General features: G+C 43.7%; 1 protein-coding gene across 2 annotated transcripts in view; it reads left to right on the top strand.

Moving 5' to 3' along the window:
- The window catches only part of Ctu2 (Cytosolic thiouridylase subunit 2), a 373,449-nt gene that overhangs the window by 280,969 nt on the left and 68,927 nt on the right, over positions 1-23,553 (top strand). For both annotated transcript variants that reach the window (XM_068344867.1, XM_068344866.1), the window contains 2 exons: positions 2,599-2,844; positions 23,330-23,458. In XM_068344867.1, the coding sequence (XP_068200968.1) occupies positions 2,599-2,844; positions 23,330-23,458 (375 nt within the window). The remainder of the gene's footprint in view (positions 1-2,598; positions 2,845-23,329; positions 23,459-23,553) is intronic.

Genomic DNA, 23,553 nt, shown 5'->3' with positions numbered 1-23,553 from the left:
AATGATACCATCACCGCAGCATTTTTCATGAATGTGTTGGAAATGATGGCAGTTTTTCTGATGTTTAAGAAGGTCAATTTGAGAAAGCACTCTCATAATTAAATTTCAGGCAGCACAAGAACTCTCAAAAAAGTAATTCTCCCAATTATAAAGCTCCTCAATGAGGTAATGGACTCCTTGTCCAGTCAGACGACCCTAGACGATAGATAAGATTATCCCTGTTCTCCAAGTGGACTTTTTGCAACAAAGTAGAATCACTAACTCCAGCTTCACATTACAATACTCCTAATGTGGTTCCCCAGGCAGTTGCAGTAGATGCCCTAAACTTGGACTGGAACAAATGGTCCTCAATTTATGATATCACCAATGAGTATGATTTAGGAAGTTTTGATGAATTTTCTAGAATTTTTAGGGGGCAGATGTGCTAAGGGCGTCACAATGGCTGAATAGCCCATGGTTTCCACTACTTCAGTGTCTACAGCTGAAGTCCATACTCTCTTCAATCAGCATGTCTGTGCCAGAGAGTAGGGAATGGGAATTTCTCTGCTGTCTCCTTTCTGACCCAGAACCTTTATTCTTGGATTTTTTCTCACATATTTACAGAGAAGAATTTTCAGCGTACAATGTGTCATATCTAATGAGACGTAAGAGGTCTTCCTCTACCGGATAATACCATTCGGTATAGAATCCTTGGATGACATTTCTTGGGGATAGGCTCCCATGCCAGATAATCCTGGACTTCTTTGCTTCCTTTCTAGTCTACTTTTTTGAAGAAAGGAAACTTCAGCCATCAACAATCATATACAAATCTGCATTGACAGAACCTCAAGTAGGCTTTTAAGGTGAATTTAGATTTTGACATTTTCCACAAGATTACACAATCTTTAGCCTGACAATGACCATTTTCACCAATCCCTGTAATTTTTTACTAAGATAATTCTATCGAGTCCCTCAAATAGTTATTCCAGAAGGCAAAATTTCAGAAACAAGAGTCAAGTAAACTTGCAGCTGAACATGAGAACAGAAGTTCCTCACCATCATGCACTCTTAGGCACCCTTGAAGTCACTCCTGAAGGCAATTTTTCTAATAGCTTTAGCTTCAGGAGGAATAGTCGGTGAGCTTTCAGCTTTACATAGAGAACAGCAGTTCCTTACCATCACGCACTCTTGGCCACCTCTTTATTGTTTCATGGCATACTATTTTTAACCAAATAGGATGTGAGATCCTCTCCATATCACAGCTGTACAGTCAGGTATGGCAGCCTCTGTCCAGTATCTACCCAATAGGCATACCTGCAGAGAACCTCGTCTTCAGAAGGTAGCCTGTTTCAAAATATCCAGACCAACCACCTTTTCTACAGGGCTATTCATACTATAATGACCTCCCCCATCCAAGGGCAGTTCTCTGTGAGAAAAAAGTGCTTCCTCGTTGGCAATTTCAGGACATCCAGAGCTTTACCGGTATAAGACACTACCTGAAACAAATCTAAGCAGCACAACATGCGTGCATGGTGTTAGGGTCACTCGCCAAAGAGGGAACTTCTCATCCTGGTCCCTCAACAGAAGCTCCATGATAGCCATCATCTCCCTCCCCAGGGATCTTTTCTTATGAGATGAGAATCAATTGGATATTATATGTTTACCCCCGCATGCATGATCTAATAGTTTACTTGGTTGGACAATAGATGATTGTTTCTTATAGTAAATGAGTCTACTCTAACATTTCTCTAGTATTAGTTCTTGAAAACCACAGCGAACATTAACCCCAAAAAAGAAGTTTTCACAAAGGAAAAAACTTTTTTTTGGTGAGGTGCTGTATTATCTCTAAGGTGTCCCTTCTGAGTAGCCTAAAGTAAGGGAGGCATATGAACCTTACTCTGATTATGAAAGATGGTAGTTGAGCGCATACACCCACCCTGGTAGCTTTATCTCCAGTATCGGTATAAGTTCTCGGTAATGACGAGTCATTAGATGTCCGACTTATTCTGCATATAAGTACTGTGGCAGATTCAGTAGACCCTGAATCCGTGGGTCTCCTTTACACTCCCTGAGCCCGTGCTATGCATGTTACAGTGGTCCTGGAGCAAGTAAGGCAATATTGCTTTGGTATTTTCTTCTATTGGATTCAATGTTCTAGCCTTCCACAGGAAAGTTTTTGGGAGACCACAGAGCACCTTCCCAAAATAAGTTTTTCCTTCATCAAAACATCTTTTGTTTGAAGAAATTATATCCATGTAAAGTTTTATAAATTTATTTGCCCCATTAGAGTTTTGGAGATAGAAGCTCAGTTATCTGAAGGATGAAAATTATTATTAGTAGATTACACTAACACAAAGCAAAATCAAAATGAAAGTCATTCATGACTAAGCAATGATTTTGTGAACAACATTATTTTGGGGCCTTTTATGACTATAAAGCTTGGTATTTCCTGATTTCATTCAGAAGTTTCTTTGCTGTAATTCGTAAATGTGGATTCTTATGAATTGCTTCAAATGTAATTAGATGAAAACTGTTAAGTCGTATATGAAGTGACATACCATTATTTTAAAGTGATCATAAGGATTAATACGGTAGCTCTTATTACAAATTTTTTTACAGGATGGCTCAGCTGAATTAAGCACAAGCTTAGAATTGAAGGAACAGCTCCGAAAACTCTTGTCATCTTGCAAAACTGACTCCGCAAAGCAAGATCTCCTAGAGCAGCTGAGACGAGAATTATTGTGTCAGTGTGCTGGTGCCTTGGGCTATTCGAAAATATTTCTGGCAGATAATGCTACTTCATTGTCGGTGTCCATTTTGTCTAATGTAGCTCTTGGGAGAGGGTCGCAGTTGTCTGACAGAGTGGTAAGTACGAAAGATACAGTATTAATTTTTTACCTAGCAAAGACTACAGAACGCATTTCATAATCTAACTTGGTAAAAGAGATGTGGTCATAACCCGAGTTCTAAGATTCAAAGTGATTCCATATATTCTTATTGATTGCATGAAAAAAGTAAACAAGGCTTCCAGAATGCAGTGATTGAAGTCCTTTAGATTATGTATGTTGGGTAACTAGTCGAGGGGGGAAGGAAGTTAAAAATTCCAGGTACGTATAAACCATATTGTAAGAATTAATTTAAAAACTTGTTATAGCTGCAGTAGTGTTTTCTTCTACTACTATACTTACAATGAATATTTACGACATTTGTTTTGATACAAATCATAGTAATAGAGGCTAGCTTGTTAATAAAGGATAGTTCTGCAGATACTGTACTGTATTTATACTGTACGTATCACTATTGCTAATTTGTGAAAGTTGATGTCCTTTTCTAAAATGTCTGCTTTTTCGTGTAGACCTTAGGAGACCTTTTTTAATGAATATTGGTGAGCTTGTATTCATTAAACAAGAAGTTTGTTTGATGTCTCTTGTCCTATATTTTATGAAGTCTTTTTTTTTTTTTTTTTTTTTTTAAATTTGATAAAAGACAAAAAAGTATTGTAGTTGTAAATTCACTTTAGTGTATTTATATCCAAGACGTCTTTGTTGACGTCTCGCAGGATTATATACGGAGAGGGGGTTCCCAGCCCCCTCGTCCCGTCCCCTTTAGTCACCTCTTACGACACGCAGGGATAACGTTGGCGCTATTCTAATTGTTTTTATGAATGTGTTGAGGTGGTTTGGCCATGTTGAGAGAATGGAAAATGGATGTCTGCTAAAGGAGGTGATGAATGCAAGAGTTGATGGGAGAAGTACAAGAGGAAGGCCAAGGTTTGGGTGGATGGATGGAGTGAAGAAAGCTCTGGGTGATAGGAGGATAGATGTGAGAGAGGCAAGAGAGCGTGCTAGAAATAGGAATGAATGGCGAGCGATTGTGACCCAGTTCCGGTAGGCCCTTGCTGCTGCCTCCGGTGCCTTAGATGACCGCGGAGGTAGCAGCAGTAGGGGATTCAGCATTATGAAGCTTCATCTGTGGTGGATAATGTGGGAGGGTGGTCTGTGGCACCCTAGCAGTACCAGCTGAACTCGGTTGGGTCCCTTGTCAGGCTGGAAGGAACGTAGAGAGTAGAGGTCCCCTTTTTGTTTTGTTTCATTTGTTGATGTCGGCTACCCCCCAAAATTGGGGGAAGTGCCTTGGTATATGTATGTATGTATATCCGAGACTGTGGGTTGTTTGGAAGTTATTAATGGTAATAGAGTGATTTTATTTCCTTCATATTCGTTTATAATTGTCATTTGATTTCATGTTGGGGAACATAATTTTGTTGTGCTTGTCATGTATCTTCAGGCTCTGGTGATGTTAGCTTTGGTAGACTCATGTTTCGTATTATCATGCTTTTGTTTTAATCTTACAATTGAACTGCATGTTCTACATTTTTTTGTATTCTTTTCTGTTGTCATATGTTGCTTTTGCCTTGTTACTGAAGTTTTTGCACTATAGTTTAATTATTAATTTGCTTTATATTTTAGGTAATTTCGATTTTGGGATATTCATTTATTTTTTTTCATTATGTTATTTTGATTTCTACAATTTTCGCATGGCCATTTGGGTATGGGTAACTAGTGCTTTATTAGGATTTTGGACTACAGTGTTTGTAGCTATTTTAGTGCAGTAGTTTTTGTATGAGAATTAATTCAGGACATTAGATTGTTTAGGCAGTCTTGTACAATGTGAATGATTTTTTACCTTGGGCTAGAAAAAGTAACACAACTGTATACGCAATACAATTCCAATACCAAGAGCTTTAGAGGATGGACCATTTGTCAGTGACTGTTATGGATTTAGCCTTTTATCTTAAAAAACAAAAAGATAATCAGGAATAAACTCATCATTGGTGCTCATTTAACATGAAGATGACCTTTATCATAAATAAGAACTCTATCAAATTTGTTCAATCGTATTTATTGTGGAACAGTGACAACCGTCATCTGAAACATGAATAAAGAACATTACTATCATGCGAGTGACGTGAAGCATAATTTTCAATATAATGTAAGTTTTGTCATTACAGTATCATATTCCTCCACATACATAACCTTGTTATACAGTTTGATTTAGAATGGGATGTGGGAAGTAGGGGCAATAATGGATATAGCTTTAGATAATAGGGAGCATCCTTTTATAATATTGTCCATCATGGTTCCTTTATGGTACAACTTAATCACATTTTAACTAATTAAATCCAGAGGGGTAAGTTTCTGCATTATAATCATATGAAATGAAATATCAATGAGTAAATTCAAATTACATTCAAGTATTTATTAGTAAAATACTCATTTTGCATTACATGAAACAAACCCTTTATACACATGATATAGTATTTAAAAGTAAAAGACCAAAGATTTTTATAGATATATAATTACAAGTGATGTGTGTGGTAAGAGAATTGTTGGAGGCAGCATGAGGAAGGGTAGTGAATGGTGGAATGGAGTGAAAATAAAAGTTGAATAGAAAAAGAGGGCATTTGAAGAATGGCTGCTAGTAATAGTGTAGAGAAATATGAAAGATATAGGAAAAAGAGTGTGGAAGCAAGATGCAAGGTAGCGGGGCGACTGACTTGAGGTCTGGTCATGTATTGGGTTCTTTGTATGAAGAGAATAAGTAGGTTTGGAAAGAAGTGAAGAGAGTAATGAAGGGTGGCTTGAGAAATGAAGAGACAGTGAAAGGTAAAATTGGAAGGTTGTTGGAAGGAGATGAGTCAAGGAAAATGTGGGCTTAATATTATGAAAGGTTGTTGAATAATGAGGATAACATGGAGGCAGGTACAATATGAGAATGAGAGAGATTACAAGAAGTGGCGAGAGCACTAGCTGAAACGAGAGTAGGTATGGATGGTGCGAGGACTGAGATGTTAAAGGAAAGGGAGTGACTGTACTTTTATGTTGTCAATGGTACCAGTGGATTGTATGTGTGCATGTATTGTTCTGCTAGACAAAGGTAAGGGAGATATGCATGAGAGTTGTTATTCTAGGAATATTAGTTTGTTGAGTTAGAGTGAATATGTATGCATTGATTTGGTGTGGCTATGTAGAGAGAATGGAAAATAGCTGTCTGCTGAAGAAGGTGACGAATGCAAGAGTTGATGGGAGAGGTACAAGAGAAAGGGCAAGGGTTGGCTGGATGGATGGAGTGAAGAAAGCTGTGATGGGAGGATAGATATCAGAGAGGCAAAAGTGTGTGCTAGATATAGGAATGAATGGCAAGCGTTTGTGGCGCAGTTCCGATAGGCCCTGCTGCTTCCTCTGATTGCCTCGTTGATTGCCGAGTTAGCGACAGTAGGGGATTCAGCATATGAAACTTCATTGTAGTGGATAACAGGGGAGGGTTGGCTAGGGCCTCCTACTTTAGATTCGGTGCCTAACATCACAAAGGCACGACCTACTTCCTCTAGGTCTGCCACACCTCGGATGAACAGCCCAAGGCTTTCATCTCTGACAGCATCGTTGCCAAATCTAGGAGAGGAATTCTATGCTAGAGAGCTACTGAATGTACTTGTCATGATAGAGGTACATAATCCTTATAGCTCTCCATCTTTTAATAGAAAAAGAGGGAGACCACCAACCCTCCAATGAGAAATATAAAAATACCTGTGTCAAATAGGTATGATATTTTATCCGTAAAAGACGATGAAACTTCAAAAGATTAAAAAATATCAGTGATTGATGTCGAGGTCCACCATTCTCCTCGACAAATAAATGAGAAGGTTGCAAAGAAAAAATATAAAACCAAGCTTAGCAAGACTTATCTTTTTGAAAAGAAAGTATCAGAGACTCTCATCAATTCCAAAAACTCTGATGGGAAGACTTCTTTTAAAATAATCTTCCAAAAATTAATTTTTTTATTTTCTCCTCAATAATACATTGGAATTGTCAAGGTCTGAGGGCTAAATATGAACTGAAGCTTTTTTTTCAATATTTAACTTAGCCGGTGATTATAATAGCTGCAACTCTGTTGCTCGACAGAAAACTCTAAGGTAAAACTCGCCAGCGATCGCTACACAGGTTGCGGGTGTGCCCAACAGCGCCATCTGTCGTCCAGATACCCAGTACTCAATGTAAACAAAGACTCAATTTTCTCTCTGTCGTGCTACCGACAAGACGTACTTACTCGCTGTTGCTAAACTGGATTTGTTTTCACAACTAATTGGTGAAGTACATTATTCTAGTTTTGAGTTTTCGCTGTGCAGGCTTTCTCTTCACAAATCCTTGAACTCTTTTTGATTACGGATTCTTTGTTGATGACTTTTTGATAGTTTTTGAATTCCCCTTTCACCAATTCAAAATGGCTGACCCTTCACAAGTCCCAAAATTTAGGAAGTGCAATGCTAGGGACTGTTCAAGGCGTCTTCCGAAGGCCTCTATCGACCCTCACACTGTTTGTTCCAATTGTCGGGATAAAACCTGTCAATTGGAAGATCGATGTGAGGAGTGCGTTGGGCTTTCGGAATTCGATTTTATCGAACTCCAAAAGTATACACGTAGGCTAGAGAGAGATAGAGTTAGGAGAAGTTCCTCTCGTTCTATTGACATTTCCTCTCCTCATGCCCCACAACCTATTCCTTCCCCTGTAGTGGTTGCTCCTAATCCCCCTTCTGGCACTCAGGAACCTTCGATGGCTGATATGATGCGTGCCATCCAAGCTCTGGGTGAGAGAGTTGAGTCCCTGGCTAGTGACCGTAATCAGCTCATGGCGGATGTGAAGGAGCTGAAGTGTAAAAGTGCAGTGGGAAGTGTTAAAGTGAGTGATAGTGTTGTGGATAGTGTTGCGCTTGAGGGTTCGTCTGTTCGTGCCTGTCGTCCTCCTAGTCCGGGACCTCTTGCAAGCTCCCAAGTCCAGGGGAGAAGCAATGTCGTACGACAAATGGGTTCGAGAGGCTTTAATCAGCGAACAGACGTTCCCTCCGTGGTATCGGGCGTATCTACCCAAGATCGCCCCTGCCTAACAAAGACGAGAGAGCCCATTTATACCTCGTCTTCGGAAGGTGTTTCTCGCAAGAAACCATGGACCAAGGTCTCACGACCGTTAAAGCGCAAGTCGGTCCCCTTCCGCACAAGTCCAACGGCCCAGCTGTAGCCACTGGGTCAGTTCGGACTCGCTGCAGTCATCCGATGACTGCTCACCTCCTAAGAGAGGCAAAGCGGTACCGCTTCAGACAGTTACACCGTCTGTCGCCGCACCTGCTCCTGTAGACCCTAAGTGGTCTTTACTGCAAGACATGCAGTCTCAACTAACGTCGCTTATGCAGGACTTTCGTGCGGAGAAGGTTGCTGCCGCACCAGCTAGTGCAGCTCCTTGCCTACAACCACCCACACGATCGGTTGTGCGTCCTGGGGACGCTGAGGTAACCTTCTCACGCACTCCAGTTGAGAGAGTTCCGCCACCCATGCGTTCCAGTGTGATCTGCCAGCCGCATGTTGACGTTCAGCGACGCACGGAGGTATCCGTTGACGTTCGTGAGGTTCAACAACCGTCAGAGTTGTTTTGTTTTGACGCGGTGCGTCAACCTCCGCAACCCAGTGTGGTTGCCACTGCTCACCCACATCAGTCTAGACAGTCCGGAGTAGACGCTGTGCGTCCCCGCGCTGCTATGGTTGTTGCCAGCTCACAGACTGGGCAGCAGTTCCATGACGTTGCGTCCGGCTCAGTCACGCATGCACCCGTGCGACCGGACTCAGCTAACCAGCCGTTACCCACTCCGTTGCCGTTCCCTCATCAGTTCTCGGATGAGGGACTTTCTGATGATGATGGTGCTGCACACGTAGATGAACCGCATTCAGAAATGGACGAGCCTAAGTCTACGCAACCCTCTTTGGACTTTAGGAAAGTTTTGGCCCTGTTCAAAGAGATGTTTCCGGACCAGTTTGTGTCTGTGGCTCCGCGTTCTCCTCCGTCAGAGTTTGTGTTAGGCATGCCGTCAACCACTCCTGCCTTTACTAGACTCGTCCTCGCACGCTCGTCCAAGAGAGCTTTGCGGGTGATAGGAGAATGGCTGCAGTCCAAAAAGAGTTTAGGGAAGACAGCTTTTACGTTTCCCCCTGCTAGACTCTCTTCTAGATCGAGCGTCTGGTATGCCACGGGAGAAGTTCTCGGCTTGGGAGTTCCTGCCTCTGCCCAGGGCGACTTCTCAAGTCTTGTAGACTCTCCCCGCCGCCTAGCCATGAGACGCTCAAAGATATGTTGGTCATCTTCGGACCTGGACCACCTTTTGAAAGGTATCTTTAGAGCCTTCGAGGTTTTTAACTTCTTAGACTGGTGTCTAGGAGCTCTAAGCAGAAAGATCTCTCCGACGGAGAAGGAGACTTCCTTGCTCATTACAGTGAACCCTCGCTACTTCGCGGTTCGACCATCGCGGATTCACCACAGTAATATATATATATATATATATATATGTATGCATGTATTTATGTATATATGTAGGTATGTATGTGTATACATATAAATATATATATATACACACACACACACACACACACATATATATATATATATATATATATATATCTAAAGTAGGAAGATGTGATGTAGTTCTAAGGGAAAAGTATGGGAAATATGTCTGGGTAATAAGCAAAGCTCTACCTCCAGTTTGTTTCTACATTATGATCAGAGATAAATGTAAACAAAACATTGGTTGCCATTTTTTATCGTGCTTTTTAGCATGTTTAGGAAATGCATGATATAAAATCACCTTTAATATTTGTGCCTGTTTTAGTTTAGGGTACTGTAGTACATGCATTAAGTGTTCTGTACATTAAAGGGTAGTTTGTTAACAGTACTACGTACAAGGGAAGGTTTTAAAAGTCTGAATATACATGTTGAATAAATAGGTAAATATGGTGTCACTACTTCGCGGATTTTCACCTATCGCGGCCGCGACTGGAACCTATCTACCGCGATAAACGAGGGTTCACTGTATGTCCTGCATGGACAAGCCCGTACGTGATGGGTCTAATGAGCTTGCTGCATCTTTTGTGTCCGGAGTCCTTAAGAAGCGTGAAAACCTATGCTCATTCCTTTCAGCTGGAGTTACACCATGCCAGAGATCCGAACTTCTGTTTGCTCCTCTTTCCAAGTGCCTTTTTCCAGAGGACCTGATTAAGGAAATTGCCGCTTCTTTGATACAGAAGGATACTCACGATCTTGTTGCGTCCTCTGCTCGCAAAGCCACCCCTTTGCCTACCTTGCCAGCTAGACCAAGGATGGTCACTCCAGCGTCCCGTTTTATTCCGCCCTTTCGTGGCAGAGCCTCCAGCAGAGGAGGTGCTCGTGCCGAAGGGAGACGTGGAAAGAAGAAAGGAACCAAGTCCTTCAAGGGCAGAGTCTGACTGCCAGCTTCTTCAAACAGCAGTGGGAGCCAGACTCGAGAACTTCTGGCAGACCTGGGAAAAGAGAGGCGCAGATGCACAATCTGTGAAGTTGCTCAGAGAGGGGTACAAGATCCCGTTTGTACGAAAATCCCCTCTAGCAACGTCTCCCATCGACCTCTCTCCCAGGTACAGAGAGGAAGACAAGAGACGAGCATTGAAACAGGAAGTGTCTCTCTTACTAGAGAAGGGAGCGGTAGTCAAAGTCCCGGACCATCAAACCCCGGGATTCTACAACCGTCTCTTCTTGGTGTCAAAGAAGACAGGAGGGTGGAGGCCGGTGCTAGACGTCAGTGCGCTGAATGTCTTTGTCACAAAGCAGACGTTCTCCATGGAGACCACAAAGTCGGTTCTAGCAGCGGTCAGAAGGGAAGACTGGATGGTCTCGTTAGACCTAAGGGACGCCTACTTCCACGTCCCCATCCACCCGGACTCCCAACCTTTTCTGAGATTCGTTTTCGAAAAGATTGTCTACCAGTTTCAAGCCCTGTGCTTTGGCCTAAGCACAGCTCCTCTTGTGTTTACGAGGCTGATGAGGAATGTAGCCAAATTCCTTCATTTAGCGGACATCCGAGCCTCCCTCTATTTGGACGACTGGCTTCTCAGAGCTTCTTCCAGTCGTCGCTGTCTGAAGGATCTAAAGTGGACTCTAGATCTGACCAAGGAATTGGGTCTCCTTGTCAATATGGAAAAGTCACAAGTGGTCCCATCCCAAACTATTGTGTATTTAGGGATGGAGATTCACAGTCTAGCTTTTCGGGCTTTTCCGTCGGCCCCCAGAACAAGCCAAGCCCAGTTATGCATCCAGAACATGCTGAAGAAGGAACGATGTTCAGTCAGGAAGTGGATGAGTCTGATAGGGACGCTATCATCCCTGGAACAGTTCGTGTCATTAGGAAGACTACACCTCCGTCCTCTTCAATATCACCTAGCATTCCACTGGAAAAAGGACAAGACGCTAGAAGCGGTCTCGATCCCCATTTCCGAGAAGATGAAGTCTTGCCTGACATGGTGGAAGGACAGTATCAGCCTCAGAGAGGGTCTGCCCCTGGCTGTTCAGACTCTCAACCACGTTCTCTTCTCGGACGCATCGGACGTAGGCTGGGGCGCGACATTAGACGGTCGGGAATGCTCGGGAATATGGAACTCGAGTCAAAGGACAATGCATATCAACTGCAAGGAGCTACTGGCAGTACATCTGGCCTTGAAAAGCTTCAGGTCTCTCCTTCAAGGCAAAGTGGTGGAGGTGAACTCGGACAACACCACTGCTTTGGCGTACATCTCCAAGCAAGGAGGGACCCACTCACTGACGTTGTACGAGATCGCAAGGGACCTCCTCACCTGGTCAAAAGGTCTAAACATATCGCTAGTAACGAGGTTCATCCAAGGCAACTTGAATGTCATGGCAGATTGTCTCAGTCGGAAGGGACAAATAATTCCAACAGAATGGACCCTCCACAAGGATGTATGCAAGAGACTTTGGGCCACCTGGGGCCAGCCAACCATAGATCTCTTCGCAACCTCGATGACCAAGAGGCTCCCAATATATTGCTCACATATCCCGGACCCAGCAGCAGTTCATATAGATGCCTTTCTCCTAGATTGGTCACATCTAGATCTATATGTATTCCCTCCGTTCAAGATTGTCAACAAGGTACTGCAGAAGTTCGCCTCTCACGAAGGGACAAGGTTGACGCTAGTTGCTCCCCTTTGGCCCGCGAGAGAATGGTTCACCGAGGTACTTCGATGGCTAGTAGACGTTCCCAGAACTCTTCCTCTAAGGATGGACCTCCTACGTCAGCCACACGTAAAGAAGGTACACCAAGGCCTCCACGCTCTTCGTCTGACTGCCTTCAGACTATCGAAAGACTCTCGAGAGCTAGAGGCTTTTCGAAGGAGGCAGCCAGAGCGATTGCTAGAGCAAGGAGAACATCCACCCTTAGAGTCTACCAATCGAAGTGGGAAGTCTTCCGAAACTGGTGCAAGTCAGTATCTGTATCCTCGACCAGTACCTCTGTAACTCAAATAGCTGACTTCCTCTTATACCTGAGGAAAGAACGATCTCTTTCAGCTCCCACTATCAAGGGTTACAGAAGCATGTTGGCATCAGTCTTCCGTCACAGAGGCTTAGATCTTTCCAACAATAAAGATCTACAGGACCTCCTTAAGTCTTTTGAGACCACGAAGGAGCGTCGTTTGGTTACACCTGGTTGGAATTTAGACGTGGTACTAAGATTCCTCATGTCAGACAGGTTCGAGCCGCTACAATCAGCTTCCCTGAAAGATCTCACCTTAAAGACTCTTTTCCTGGTATGCTTAGCCACAGCTAAAAGAGTCAGTGAGATTCATGCCTTCAGCAAGAACATCGGATTTTCATCTGAAACGGCTACATGTTCTCTACAACTTGGTTTTCTAGCCAAAAACGAGCTGCCTTCTCGACCTTGGCCGAAATCGTTCGATATTCCAAGCTTATCGAATATGGTTGGAAATGAACTAGAAAGAGTCTTATGCCCTGTGAGAGCTCTTAAGTTCTATTTAAAACGAACTAAACCTTTACGAGGCCTGTCTGAAGCTTTATGGTGTTCAGTTAAGAAACCATCTTTGCCTATGTCAAAGAATGCTTTATCCTATTTTATCAGACTGTTAATACGAGAAGCTCATTCCCATCTGAGTGAGGAAGACCAAGCTTTGCTGAAGGTAAGGACACACGAAGTTAGAGCTGTCGCAACTTCCGTGGCCTTTAAACAAAATAGATCTCTGCGAAGTATAATGGACGCAACCTATTGGAGAAGCAAGTCAGTGTTCGCGTCTTTTTATCTTAAGGATGTCCAGTCTCTTTACGAGGACTGCTACACTCTGGGACCATTCGTAGCAGCGAGTGCAGTAGTGGGTGAGGGCTCAACCACTACAATTCCCTAATTCCATAACCTTTTTAATCTTTCTCTTGAAATGTTTTTTATTGTTGTTTTTGGGTTGTCCGGAAGGCTAAGAAGCCTTTCGCATCCTGGTTGATTTGGCGGGTGGTCAAAGTCATTTCTTGAGAAGCGCCTAGATTAGGGGTTTTGATGAGGTCCTGTTGTATGGGTTGCAACCCTTGATACTTCAGATCCTAGGGGTCGATCAGCATCCTAAGAGGATCGCGAGGCTCCGTAAGGAAGACGTACTTAAAAAGGCAGAGTAATTGTTCAAGTCGACTTCCTTACCAGGTACCTATTTATTTTGTTTTTGTTATTTTGATGACTTCTAAAAATGAAATAAAAACTCTTAGCTCATAATAATATAAACATATATTGCTGGTCTCTACCCACCCCCCTGGGTGTGAATCAGCTATTATAATCACCGGCTAAGTTAAATATTGAAAAATGTTATTTTGATAATAAAATAAATTTTTGAATATACTTACCTGGTGATTATAAATTAAAGGACCCTCCCTTCCTCCCCAATAGAGACGCAGTGAAACGAGGAGAAAATTGAGTCTTTGTTTACATGAGTACTGGGTATCTGGACGACAGATGGCGCTGTTGGGCACACCCGCAACCTGTGTAGCGATCGCTGGCGAGTTTTACCTTAGAGTTTTCTGTCGAGCAACAGAGTTGCAGCTATTATAATCACCGGGTAAGTATATTCAAAAATTTATTTTATTATCAAAATAACATATTTCATGACCACTCGTATGTAGTAGTCTGTCTTCAAGAAACAATGCTAGATTTCTTTACTCCATGCCCTAGAGAATACATTAATTACAGAACACCATGTAATACTCAGGGAGGAAACCATGGGGGAAGTCTCGTGTATGTTTGCCGTGACATTCGCCAAAAACATTTGAATCTATGTACTATCCTGTTCGTAATACTAGGCATGCAGTTAATTCTAATAGTCAGGTCTTCTCCATCACAAGGCTCAATACTACACAGTACTCTAAAGTTTTATCCCAGCTGTGACCAAGTTGTGGAATGATCTTCCTAATCGGATAGTTGAATCAGGAGAACTTCAATAGTTCAAAGTTGCAGCAAATGTTTTTATGTTAAACAGGCTGACATAAGTGCTTTTATAGTTTAGATACGAAATATCTGTTTTAATGTTGTTAATGTTTTTTAAACATTTCCTTTCCTCACTGGGCTATTTTTCCTTGTTGGAGCCCTTGGGCTTATAGCATCTTGCTTTTCTATCTAGGGTTGTAGCTTAGCTAGGAATAATAATAGTATTAATCATACTCTGCAAGCAGTAACAGTACAAATACAGTAGATCTAAATAGGAAATATTCATTATATTTATCCCCTTATAACAGTATTTCCTATGATGATGTGGCTGAGGTGTTAACCTAAGCACCGGTGAGCCCACTCACTTCCATATCCAGACAGGTACTTTATTGTGCAATGATCTTTCAGTAGCAAGCTCCAACTGTCTGGCTGACTTTCAGTGGAGAACATTGGATGACAGGTATACAAGTGATCATGCAGCAATATTAATTGAAACTAATTAATACAGATCACCTCGATGTTGCTTGGATAAAGCTGACTGGCAAAAATTTAAAGAACTGAGCTAAGTAGAAGGTAATGCAGATGAATTAAAAAATATTGATGATGCCATTGATTTATTAAATGGAACGCTTCACACAGCTGGGGTGCATTCCATTCCAAAAACAAGTCTGTTCCGTCGACGACCAGTCCCTTGGTGGTCACCAGAAATTCAGGTGTTACACAGATCTACTAGAACTGCGTTAAGAAGATGCCATATAAATTGCATTGAAGAGAATATTGGCACTTACAAGAAATGCAGAGCACAATTTCAAAAAGCAATCAAAGCAGCTCAACGTCAGTCATGGTCATCTTTTGTTTCTTCGGTGAATAAAAGAACCCTTCCCTGCTGTATAGAGGAAAGTTCATGAGAATGAAATTGAATCCAGACCACAACTAAAATTTCATTTGTTCCGACACAGATACAAACCTTCGCTATTTATAGGGTATACTTTCGGCGCAGCTGAAAGACGAGCCATGATAATTTTAGTGAAGGATAACTACCCCATCCGCTAGTTAGCGGGTGGAGGTTGGGGTAGACTGGCTGCCCCGCTCACTCACACCTCTCGGCTGAGTAACCACTTTACTTTTTGGCTCGGTAGAGGACGGACATGCTACTCTTCTCTCCCGCAAAGACTTGCCTTGATGTTTTTTGTTTATTTTTTATTTTATTTTTTTGTTTTTCTTACATATATATGAGTGTATACTGTATATGCATAAATGGAAATATACGTTGTTAGATATGTGTAACTTTAATTGCTGTTGACATGGTATCCAACTGCCTCCGCCGTAAGGGAGTTGTCATTGCCGCCCTACCCTGCGACTGATGGTCGGCAGGTTCCCAACACTGCCGTGTGTTTGTTTCATTACTTAAAGTGTATAACAGTTCAGCTCCCTTTCGAGCAATTATCTTACAAGGAAGGTAACTTATTCCCCAAATAGTGTATTTTGTGCAACGGAGTGTGAATTGTAATTGATAACAACTTCCTTTTTTTTCACAGGTAACAGCAACGTAGAACACAAGGCTGAGTGCTACGGCCGCCCTGTTCGTTATCCTGTGCTCCATGTGGTAGCTCGTGAGCTGCCCTCATTACAAGGTAGCATTCGCTGTCAACCCTCAACTTGATGTTCCTCCTGCGAGGGGAACTTCTCTCTCTCTCTCTCTCTCACTCTCTCTCTCTCTCTTGCGAGAGAGAGAGAGAGAGAGAGATTTTTTTTTTTACGCCTACGCTTTTTTCTCATAGAGCTGGGAGAAAGCTTATCTTAGGCGATGTCCTCCTTCGGGAGGACTTCTCTCTCGTTCGCGAGAGAGAGTTTCTTACGCCTACACTATTTTCCCATAGAGCTGGGAGAAAGCTTGTTTTAGGCGATGTCCTTCTTCGGGAGGACTTCACTCTCGTTCGCGAGAGAGAAATTATTAAGCCTACATCTTTTTTCCCCATAGAGCTGGGAGAAAGCTTGTCTTTGGCGATGTCCTCCTTCAGGAGGACTTCTCCCTCGTTCGCGAGAGAGATTTTTTACGCCTACGGTTTATTCCCATAGAGCTGGGAGAAAGCTTGTCTTAGGCGATCTCCTTCAGGAGAACTTCCCTCTCATTCGCGAGAAATAACTTGTAGGAGTTTGCTGATCCACCAGGGGTGGTGGCAGAGCTTTCTCCGAAGCAGGTTATCTCTTCGGGGAACGAGTCTCTCGTCCTCGAGAGAAGACCGCCTCTGGGCATCGGCGGTCCCCCGTTACACTTATGGTTCTCCTTCAGGGGCGGAGCGAAAGCCTTCTCTTAAGCAACATTCTCCTTTGGGAGAACTCACCTCTTATGTGGAGGTGTTATCTTGAATCTGCTGGTTCTCCTTGATCCTTCGGGGTCTCGTTCGATCACCCTTTGGGCTGGCGTGATCGTTGAGTCTTCGGGCTCTCGTCATGTTGATCCTGCGGGTTCTCATGACAGTAGGAGTCCTTCGGGACTCCGCTCGAAACCTTCGGGTTTCAGTTACGCTGAACCTTCGGGCTCTCGTAACGGTGGTAACGTTGAGCCTTCGGGAACTTGTGCCATCAATCACGCTGTCCTTTCGGGGTCTCGTGACAGAGGAACCTCAGTTCCTCGTTACGCTGATCCTTTGGGGTCTCGTAACATTAGTTATGCAGAACCCTTGGGCTCTCGTAACTTTAGTCACTCTGACACTTCAGTGTTTTGTGACAGGGCAACTTCGATTTCTTATTGCGCTGACCCTTTGGGATGTCGTAACATTAGTTACGCTAAACCCTTGATCTCTCGTAACTTTAGTCACTCTAACACTCCGAAGTGTTGTGACAGGGAAACTGCGGTTTCTCGTCACGCTGACCCTTCGGGGTCTTGTAACATTAGTTACGTTGAACTCTAGGGCTCTCGTAAGTTTAGTCACTGACACTTTGGTGTTTTGTGACAGGGAAACTTTGGTTTCTCGTTACGCTGACCCTTCGGGGTCTCGTAACATTAGTTACGCAGACCCTTGGGCTCTCGTAACTTTAGTCACTCCAACACTTCGGTGTTTAGTGACTGGGAAACTTCTGTTTCTTGTTGCACTGACCCTTCGGGCTCGCGCAGCACAGTTCAAGATGAATTTTTGAGTTCTCGTGGCCAGAGTCATTCTTTTTATGACAGAGTTTTCAAACACTCGTTGTGTTGATCGTTCGCGCTCACACAACACAAGCTATCGTGAACCTTCGGGTAAGTGTAGCAGTGAATTCTCTCACCAACCTGAGAGCTCTCGCGTGTGCACGACCAAGTTGGCGCGCACGACCAGGTTTGCTCGCACGACCGACTTGGCGCGCATGACCGAATCGGCGCGCGCAAGAAAAATGACGATCATGGCGCGCGGGGTCATCGTATGGCTCGCCATGCACGCGAACATCCTGTGGTGTGCCATGCGCGCGAACATCCTGTGGCGCGCAATGCGCGCGAACAATGCACTGCACTCCATGAGCGCGAACAACGCACTGCACGCCATGCGCGCAAGCAACCTTGTGCGCGAACAACCTCATGCGCTCCATGAGCGCGAAAAAGGTGTGTGCAATCGGGAAGGGCACGCACATGAGCTCCTTGGTGCAAGAGCGCACGCACCATATTGGGGCGCGTGCACGACCATATTGGCGCAACGATCTGATAGGAGCGCATGACCATATTGGCGATGGGATTGGAGCGCATGACCGTATTGGCGCGCGCACGAACAACGAGACGCACGCAATCGGTTGAAGTGCGCGAACAACTCTCATGACCCTTCGGGGTCTCACAACGCAGTTTACTCTGAGCCTTTGGGTTCTTGTGATCATAGCCATACTTTTATGACAGAGTTTTTCGGACTCTCATTGCGCGAAGTTTTCACTAGTGCACCAAGAGTTTTCGAACTCTCATCCCGTGAATTGTTCGCGCGCGCCCATCATCATCAAGAGTTTTACTCTGATGACAGAGGGATGCCTGCTGCCTAAGGGTTTACGAATCTCTACAGGTAACTATGACACAGTTCCTTTGGGTCCTGGTCACGTAACATGATTCCTGGAAATTCCATCAGGAATCAGCGACAGTTCCTGCGGGTTCTCGGCACAGCATCCCTTAAGGTCGTGAGAAAGGAATTCACAAATAGATTCTGAACCCCTAGGTTCTCATCCGAATCTCTCTGTTTCCGCGATCCAGAGTTTTCTGAAAACTCTATGGTCGACCCCCCCTTCTACGGGATGGGTCTTCCAAAGGTGTGATTTGATACGTCACTCTACACTCCCAGCTGATTACTATATCAGCTAGTCTAGTTTCACCAGCACCGATCCTTTCGTTTTCGAACAAACCACCTTCATCTTTCCTCCCCCTTTCCACTTCGAGTGGTTTGGTTAGCAGATGGAAATGAGCGGGGAATGAAAATTTCTTTACATGCAGTTAATTTCCCCTGGCAAGCCTAGCGAGAAAGCGTTCGATGGTAACCCTTTTGAGTAAGCGGTCGATGGAAATTATGTCTGGCCTTCTTGAAGCAAACTCGCACATACGAGACTTCACCCTTTTTCGGGAGACTCGTTCCTGAGAAGTTTTTACAAAACTTCAATGGTTTTTGTTAAACTTCATGAAGGCTGTAAGCCCTCCCGGAGCATGCACTCTAGCCAAGACAAAACCGCGAGGTTATTGTCTTAAACTCGGTTCTACCGTTTGATGGAGGCAGCTTCCCCCGTCATTGTACCCTGGGTATAACGACTTGCCTGTTTACACGATAGGCTTCCGAGACTTTTTATTCTATCCTTACAGGGTTATTGTTTCGAACAATTAGTCCCGAAGGAACATTGTTAGCTGACGTTAAAGAACGATAGCAACAGCGTGGGCATCTGTTCATTACGTTTACGAACGTTTCAAACCCCGCCCACAGGTAAACAGATATCTGTTTCTGTGTAATGAACACTGGCTAGCCCCTCACATAAAGAGGAGGGGTAAACCTAGGGGAAATGATTGCCTCTATAACTGTATATTTTGTTTGAGAACATGTTCGCTCTCATTCAAGAAAATATTACAGTTAGTCAACGATCAATATTCTTTCGGCAATAATGTTGCGATTCGTCGCACATACATTATTCCCGCAACCAGATTCGTTGCAAACGTTTCCTGGAGGCAGAGAATACGCATGCGCTAGCGCAAATGGACAAGTACATTTATGCATGCAAGCGATCTTTCTGCCAATAAGGGCTATATACATCTTCCAATTAGAACTCCATTCTATTAAGTTGTATATTTATATCCCTTACTGAAACCAGGTTATTCAGTACATTACCTGGCTACTTTCCTGTAACCAGACATACGGCATTTACGTTCTGTCTCCTTATAGGCATTTTTTCCTTTCCCCCGATCGGAAGTCTTAGTCTCCTACAAAGGCTTTGGCTGGAAACTTCTCATAAGCATATATGTTCCCTAGTAGGGAACATTTAATATAATGCTAGTTTACCGATCGGAGACGGAGAAGTACGGATGTTTTTTGTCTTAAGAAGGAGAAACCTCCGTTACGAACGTTTCCAACGTTCTCCAACTGAGTTCCGGACACGACTTCTAAGTCGAACTACGCATGTATGCTTGTCATGCGCACAGTTCGGTGTTACTACTCCGCAGTAGACTTATGCTCTTTACCCACCCAACAATAGATTGGAGATACGTCTCAATCCCCTCTTGGGTTTGCTTGGATGCGTTTGGTGTTTACTGTACAGTCTCTTGTCCGGAAAGCGATCTCTATCGAGATTCGCTTTTATAACGTAAGCTGTACTGATTAACTGGTTTACCATTTGGTATCGGTCTTATTCGGCCAACCACACTGGATTAGTGGTAGTTGGGGGGAGAACAGGCTGTTCCCCTTCGTTGCAAGGATGTTCAATTACTGTAGTTACACGTCTTGACATCATCTCGAGATGTGTTTATTGGTATGCACTTCCCCCCTCACCGCTGGACAATCCGCGAATGATGGGTGGCAGACGAGAGCTTCTGCAAAGAGGCCTGTCTTCTCGTCTTCCATCTGGATCTGATGCTCTCTTTAATGCATCAAAAGAGAGAGAGGCGGGTGGGCATATGCCACACCATTCCATCCTCGTCCGTTGGCCCGATTCAGAAAGGTACCAGCATTCACCTCTCTTAGAGAACCATCTAGCAGTTCGAAGCCTCAGGTGGACAGAGGACAACTAGTTGCCCCCATCTGCTCGTGTCATTCCTGGTATAGGAATGTGCTTGCAAAACCACCCAGATAGTGGGCTCCTAGTGTCTTGGAATCATCTTGTATCCAACAAAGTCTTAACTTTGTGGGGTCCCCGAATGTGGTTATGCTCGCAGCGGCCCTGATCTTCAGGCTCCCACTCGACCGTTCCCCAGGCCCTCAAACAAGATGTATTCCAAAATCGGTGGGGCGTCCTAGAGGTGTGCCTTGTTTTTTCCCCACATTCGGTCTGGTGAAAAAGTCCTCAGCCAAGTCAGGATAGGCAAGATCTTATCAATGACTCCAATAGCTTCGCTATGGCATCCCGCGGCACGGTTCCCAGACCTTCTGCAGCCCCTGACGGAGCTCCAATAGCTTCGCTATGGCAACCCGCAGAATGGTTCCCTGACCTTCTACAGCTCCTGATGGAGTTTCGAGGGATCTTCCTCCACGGCACGATCTTCCAAGCAGCCACATGCTAACACTTTCCTAAGCCGTAGCTTTGCTTCGACTTTTCGCCTGGGACGACCCTACACCACCCCTCTCAGAGAGGCCTTTCGCAACAGGTTACGGAAAAGATGTCTAGGCACCTCAGACACCTTTCAGCGACTGTCTTCCAGGCGAAGTGTTCGATACTTTGTGACTGATGTCGTGGAAGGGGATTCTCTCCCAATGATGCCTTTACTTATGCAAGTGTCAGTTAACTTGTCCCCCGTCGGATCTCAATCTTCTCCTGGAAATGCGATTCGGGTCCTTCAGTCTCTGAAGGGCCCTTTCTACGAACCGTAGGCCCAGCAGCAGATCGCTTCCCTACACGGAAGACGCCCTTTCTACTCACTTTGGCTTTTGACCAAGAGAGTTAGTGTGTTGTATGATCCAACCTCTGATGTCTCCTACCCTAGGAGACGGGGAGAAGTAATCCTCAGCGGCGTCCCTGAGTGGATTGCCAAGACTCAAATCCGAGTGTGCTGTACCCTAGGTGCAGCCCATTTCTAATAAAGTCTTCGTTCGGTAACCGGAAACCCATCAACTGGGGTTTTACCCAGTGAGGAGTCTGTGGGGTTACCTTAAAAGAACGATACCAGCTTGCCCCCGTGTGTCGGCACTGTTGACCAGCACGGGGAAGGTCAAGAGGAGGACCTCAAGGATTTCCTTCCCCTCTGGGATCAGAAGGCAACTGAGGTTACTCTTAATCTAGACTCTCCTCCATCCTAAGACCCAAAGCTCGTAACGTCACTGGCGTTGCTACGTCCCTGGCGTTCAAGAAACTACTCTGTGGTGCAGATACTTTAAGTGGGCATGTGGAAGCGTCAATCGACCTTCACGGCCCACTACCTGCAAAGACGTAACCCACAAGAACATGGAGACCTTTTCCATTGGTCCTGTGGTGGTCGCACAACAAATGGTCTAAACACCTCAGGCTCCTTGATGGACAAGTAGCAGATGGTTGATGGCTGAGGCTACCCGGATTAGTCTTGAGTGATTGAGTAAGAATGCCTGGCTCCTTTCTTCCTTTCACCTTCTCCTCTCTGGGGAAAACAGCTCCCCAAGCCTCAGCATAGCTGACCTCACCTCACTCCAGGTAAGACCCATTTTCATTGTACCTCCTAAGTATAGAAGAATACTTTGTTACATCCCCAATACCTTTTAGAGGGAGGGTATTGGGTGAGTCTTTAAGAACAATAGGTTCTGTACTCGAGTTCCTATGTTAAAGACAAGCCACACTGTTAGTTCCACTCACACACAAGCTTCTGCAGGCCGCTATCAGTGCATTACCTCATATCGGCACTTGATTTTAGCGAGGGTAGGGTCCCTTCTATTATCGATCACAGATCGAAATAGAGAGGACCCCGGGTCATGACCAAGGCCAGTTGGTGAGGACTTCCTCCCTCCTAAGAGTAAGTCACCCTATAAATAGTGAAGGTTTTTATCTGTGTCGGAAAAAATAACAAATTTGGAAATAATTTGTATTTTTCCTAACATACAAACCTGAAGCTATTTATACAAATTGGCCCGCCACCCTGTCCCCCGAGAAGTCCTGCCAAAAAGCAAAGTGGTTACTCAGCCGAGAGGTGTGAGTGAGCGGGGTAACCAATCTAACCCCCCCCCCCTAACTAGCGGATGGGGTAGTTATCCCTCACTAAAATTATCATGGCTCGTCCTTCAGCTGCGCGGAAATTATACCCTATAAATAGCTCAAGGTTTGTATGTTAGGGAAAATACAAATTATTTCCAAATTTGTTATTTTTTATCTATTCAAGCTCATCAATCCAATGTACCTCTAAGGTAACCTTTTTTAACATCTTCATGCATATCTTGTTTGGTCTTATAATGCTGTACAATTTAGGTATAAGAATATCTTCCTTTTATCTTTCCATTTATATCTTGTAATCCTTATAATCTGTGACATTTGGTTATAATTACTTTGGAAGTAAGGTTTTTTTTAATAAACCTCTTTTTCCCTCCTTTCTGTCCTTATAAGATGTAATCTTGTCATTGTCTGAGGGAGGCTCTTCATCTATATTCAATGTTTTGTACTTGCAGGACTTAGTCTAGATTTAACTGTTTTTACTACAAATTTTCATTGGAAAGAATAAAATATTTCACAGTTAAACTAATTTTTTGTTGTTTATCTGTAAATGAAATTTAGTTTTACTTGTGGCTTACGTTAATGTTTCCATGTACTAGTTTTTCAATATCTTAGATGTCTAAGGCAAATTGTGTATCTTAAATATTACTGTTGTGAAAAATCTTTGAAATTTATGGAAATTTATTTTTCATCCAACAGCATTTCAAGGCACGGCATAAAGACATTGAAATATATAGGCCTATGAGGGAACTATTGCAAAATGAAATTCATTATTATAATGATCTTCATGAAATATCAACAGTGGAAGCTCCTAGTTTTAAACATAAGGTAAGTTTCCTTGTAAATTTAGATTCATCCTTGAAATACAGTATTTTGAATATTTTAAATAGTGGTTTACTGTAGCTTATAAGTGTTGTGCAGGG

This window comes from Palaemon carinicauda, chromosome 21, assembly GCF_036898095.1.
Source record: "Palaemon carinicauda isolate YSFRI2023 chromosome 21, ASM3689809v2, whole genome shotgun sequence".
Taxonomy (NCBI): domain Eukaryota; kingdom Metazoa; phylum Arthropoda; class Malacostraca; order Decapoda; family Palaemonidae; genus Palaemon; species Palaemon carinicauda.
The sequence above is the reverse complement of the archived record's forward strand: the minus strand, read 5'-3'. Positions and strand labels throughout refer to the sequence as shown.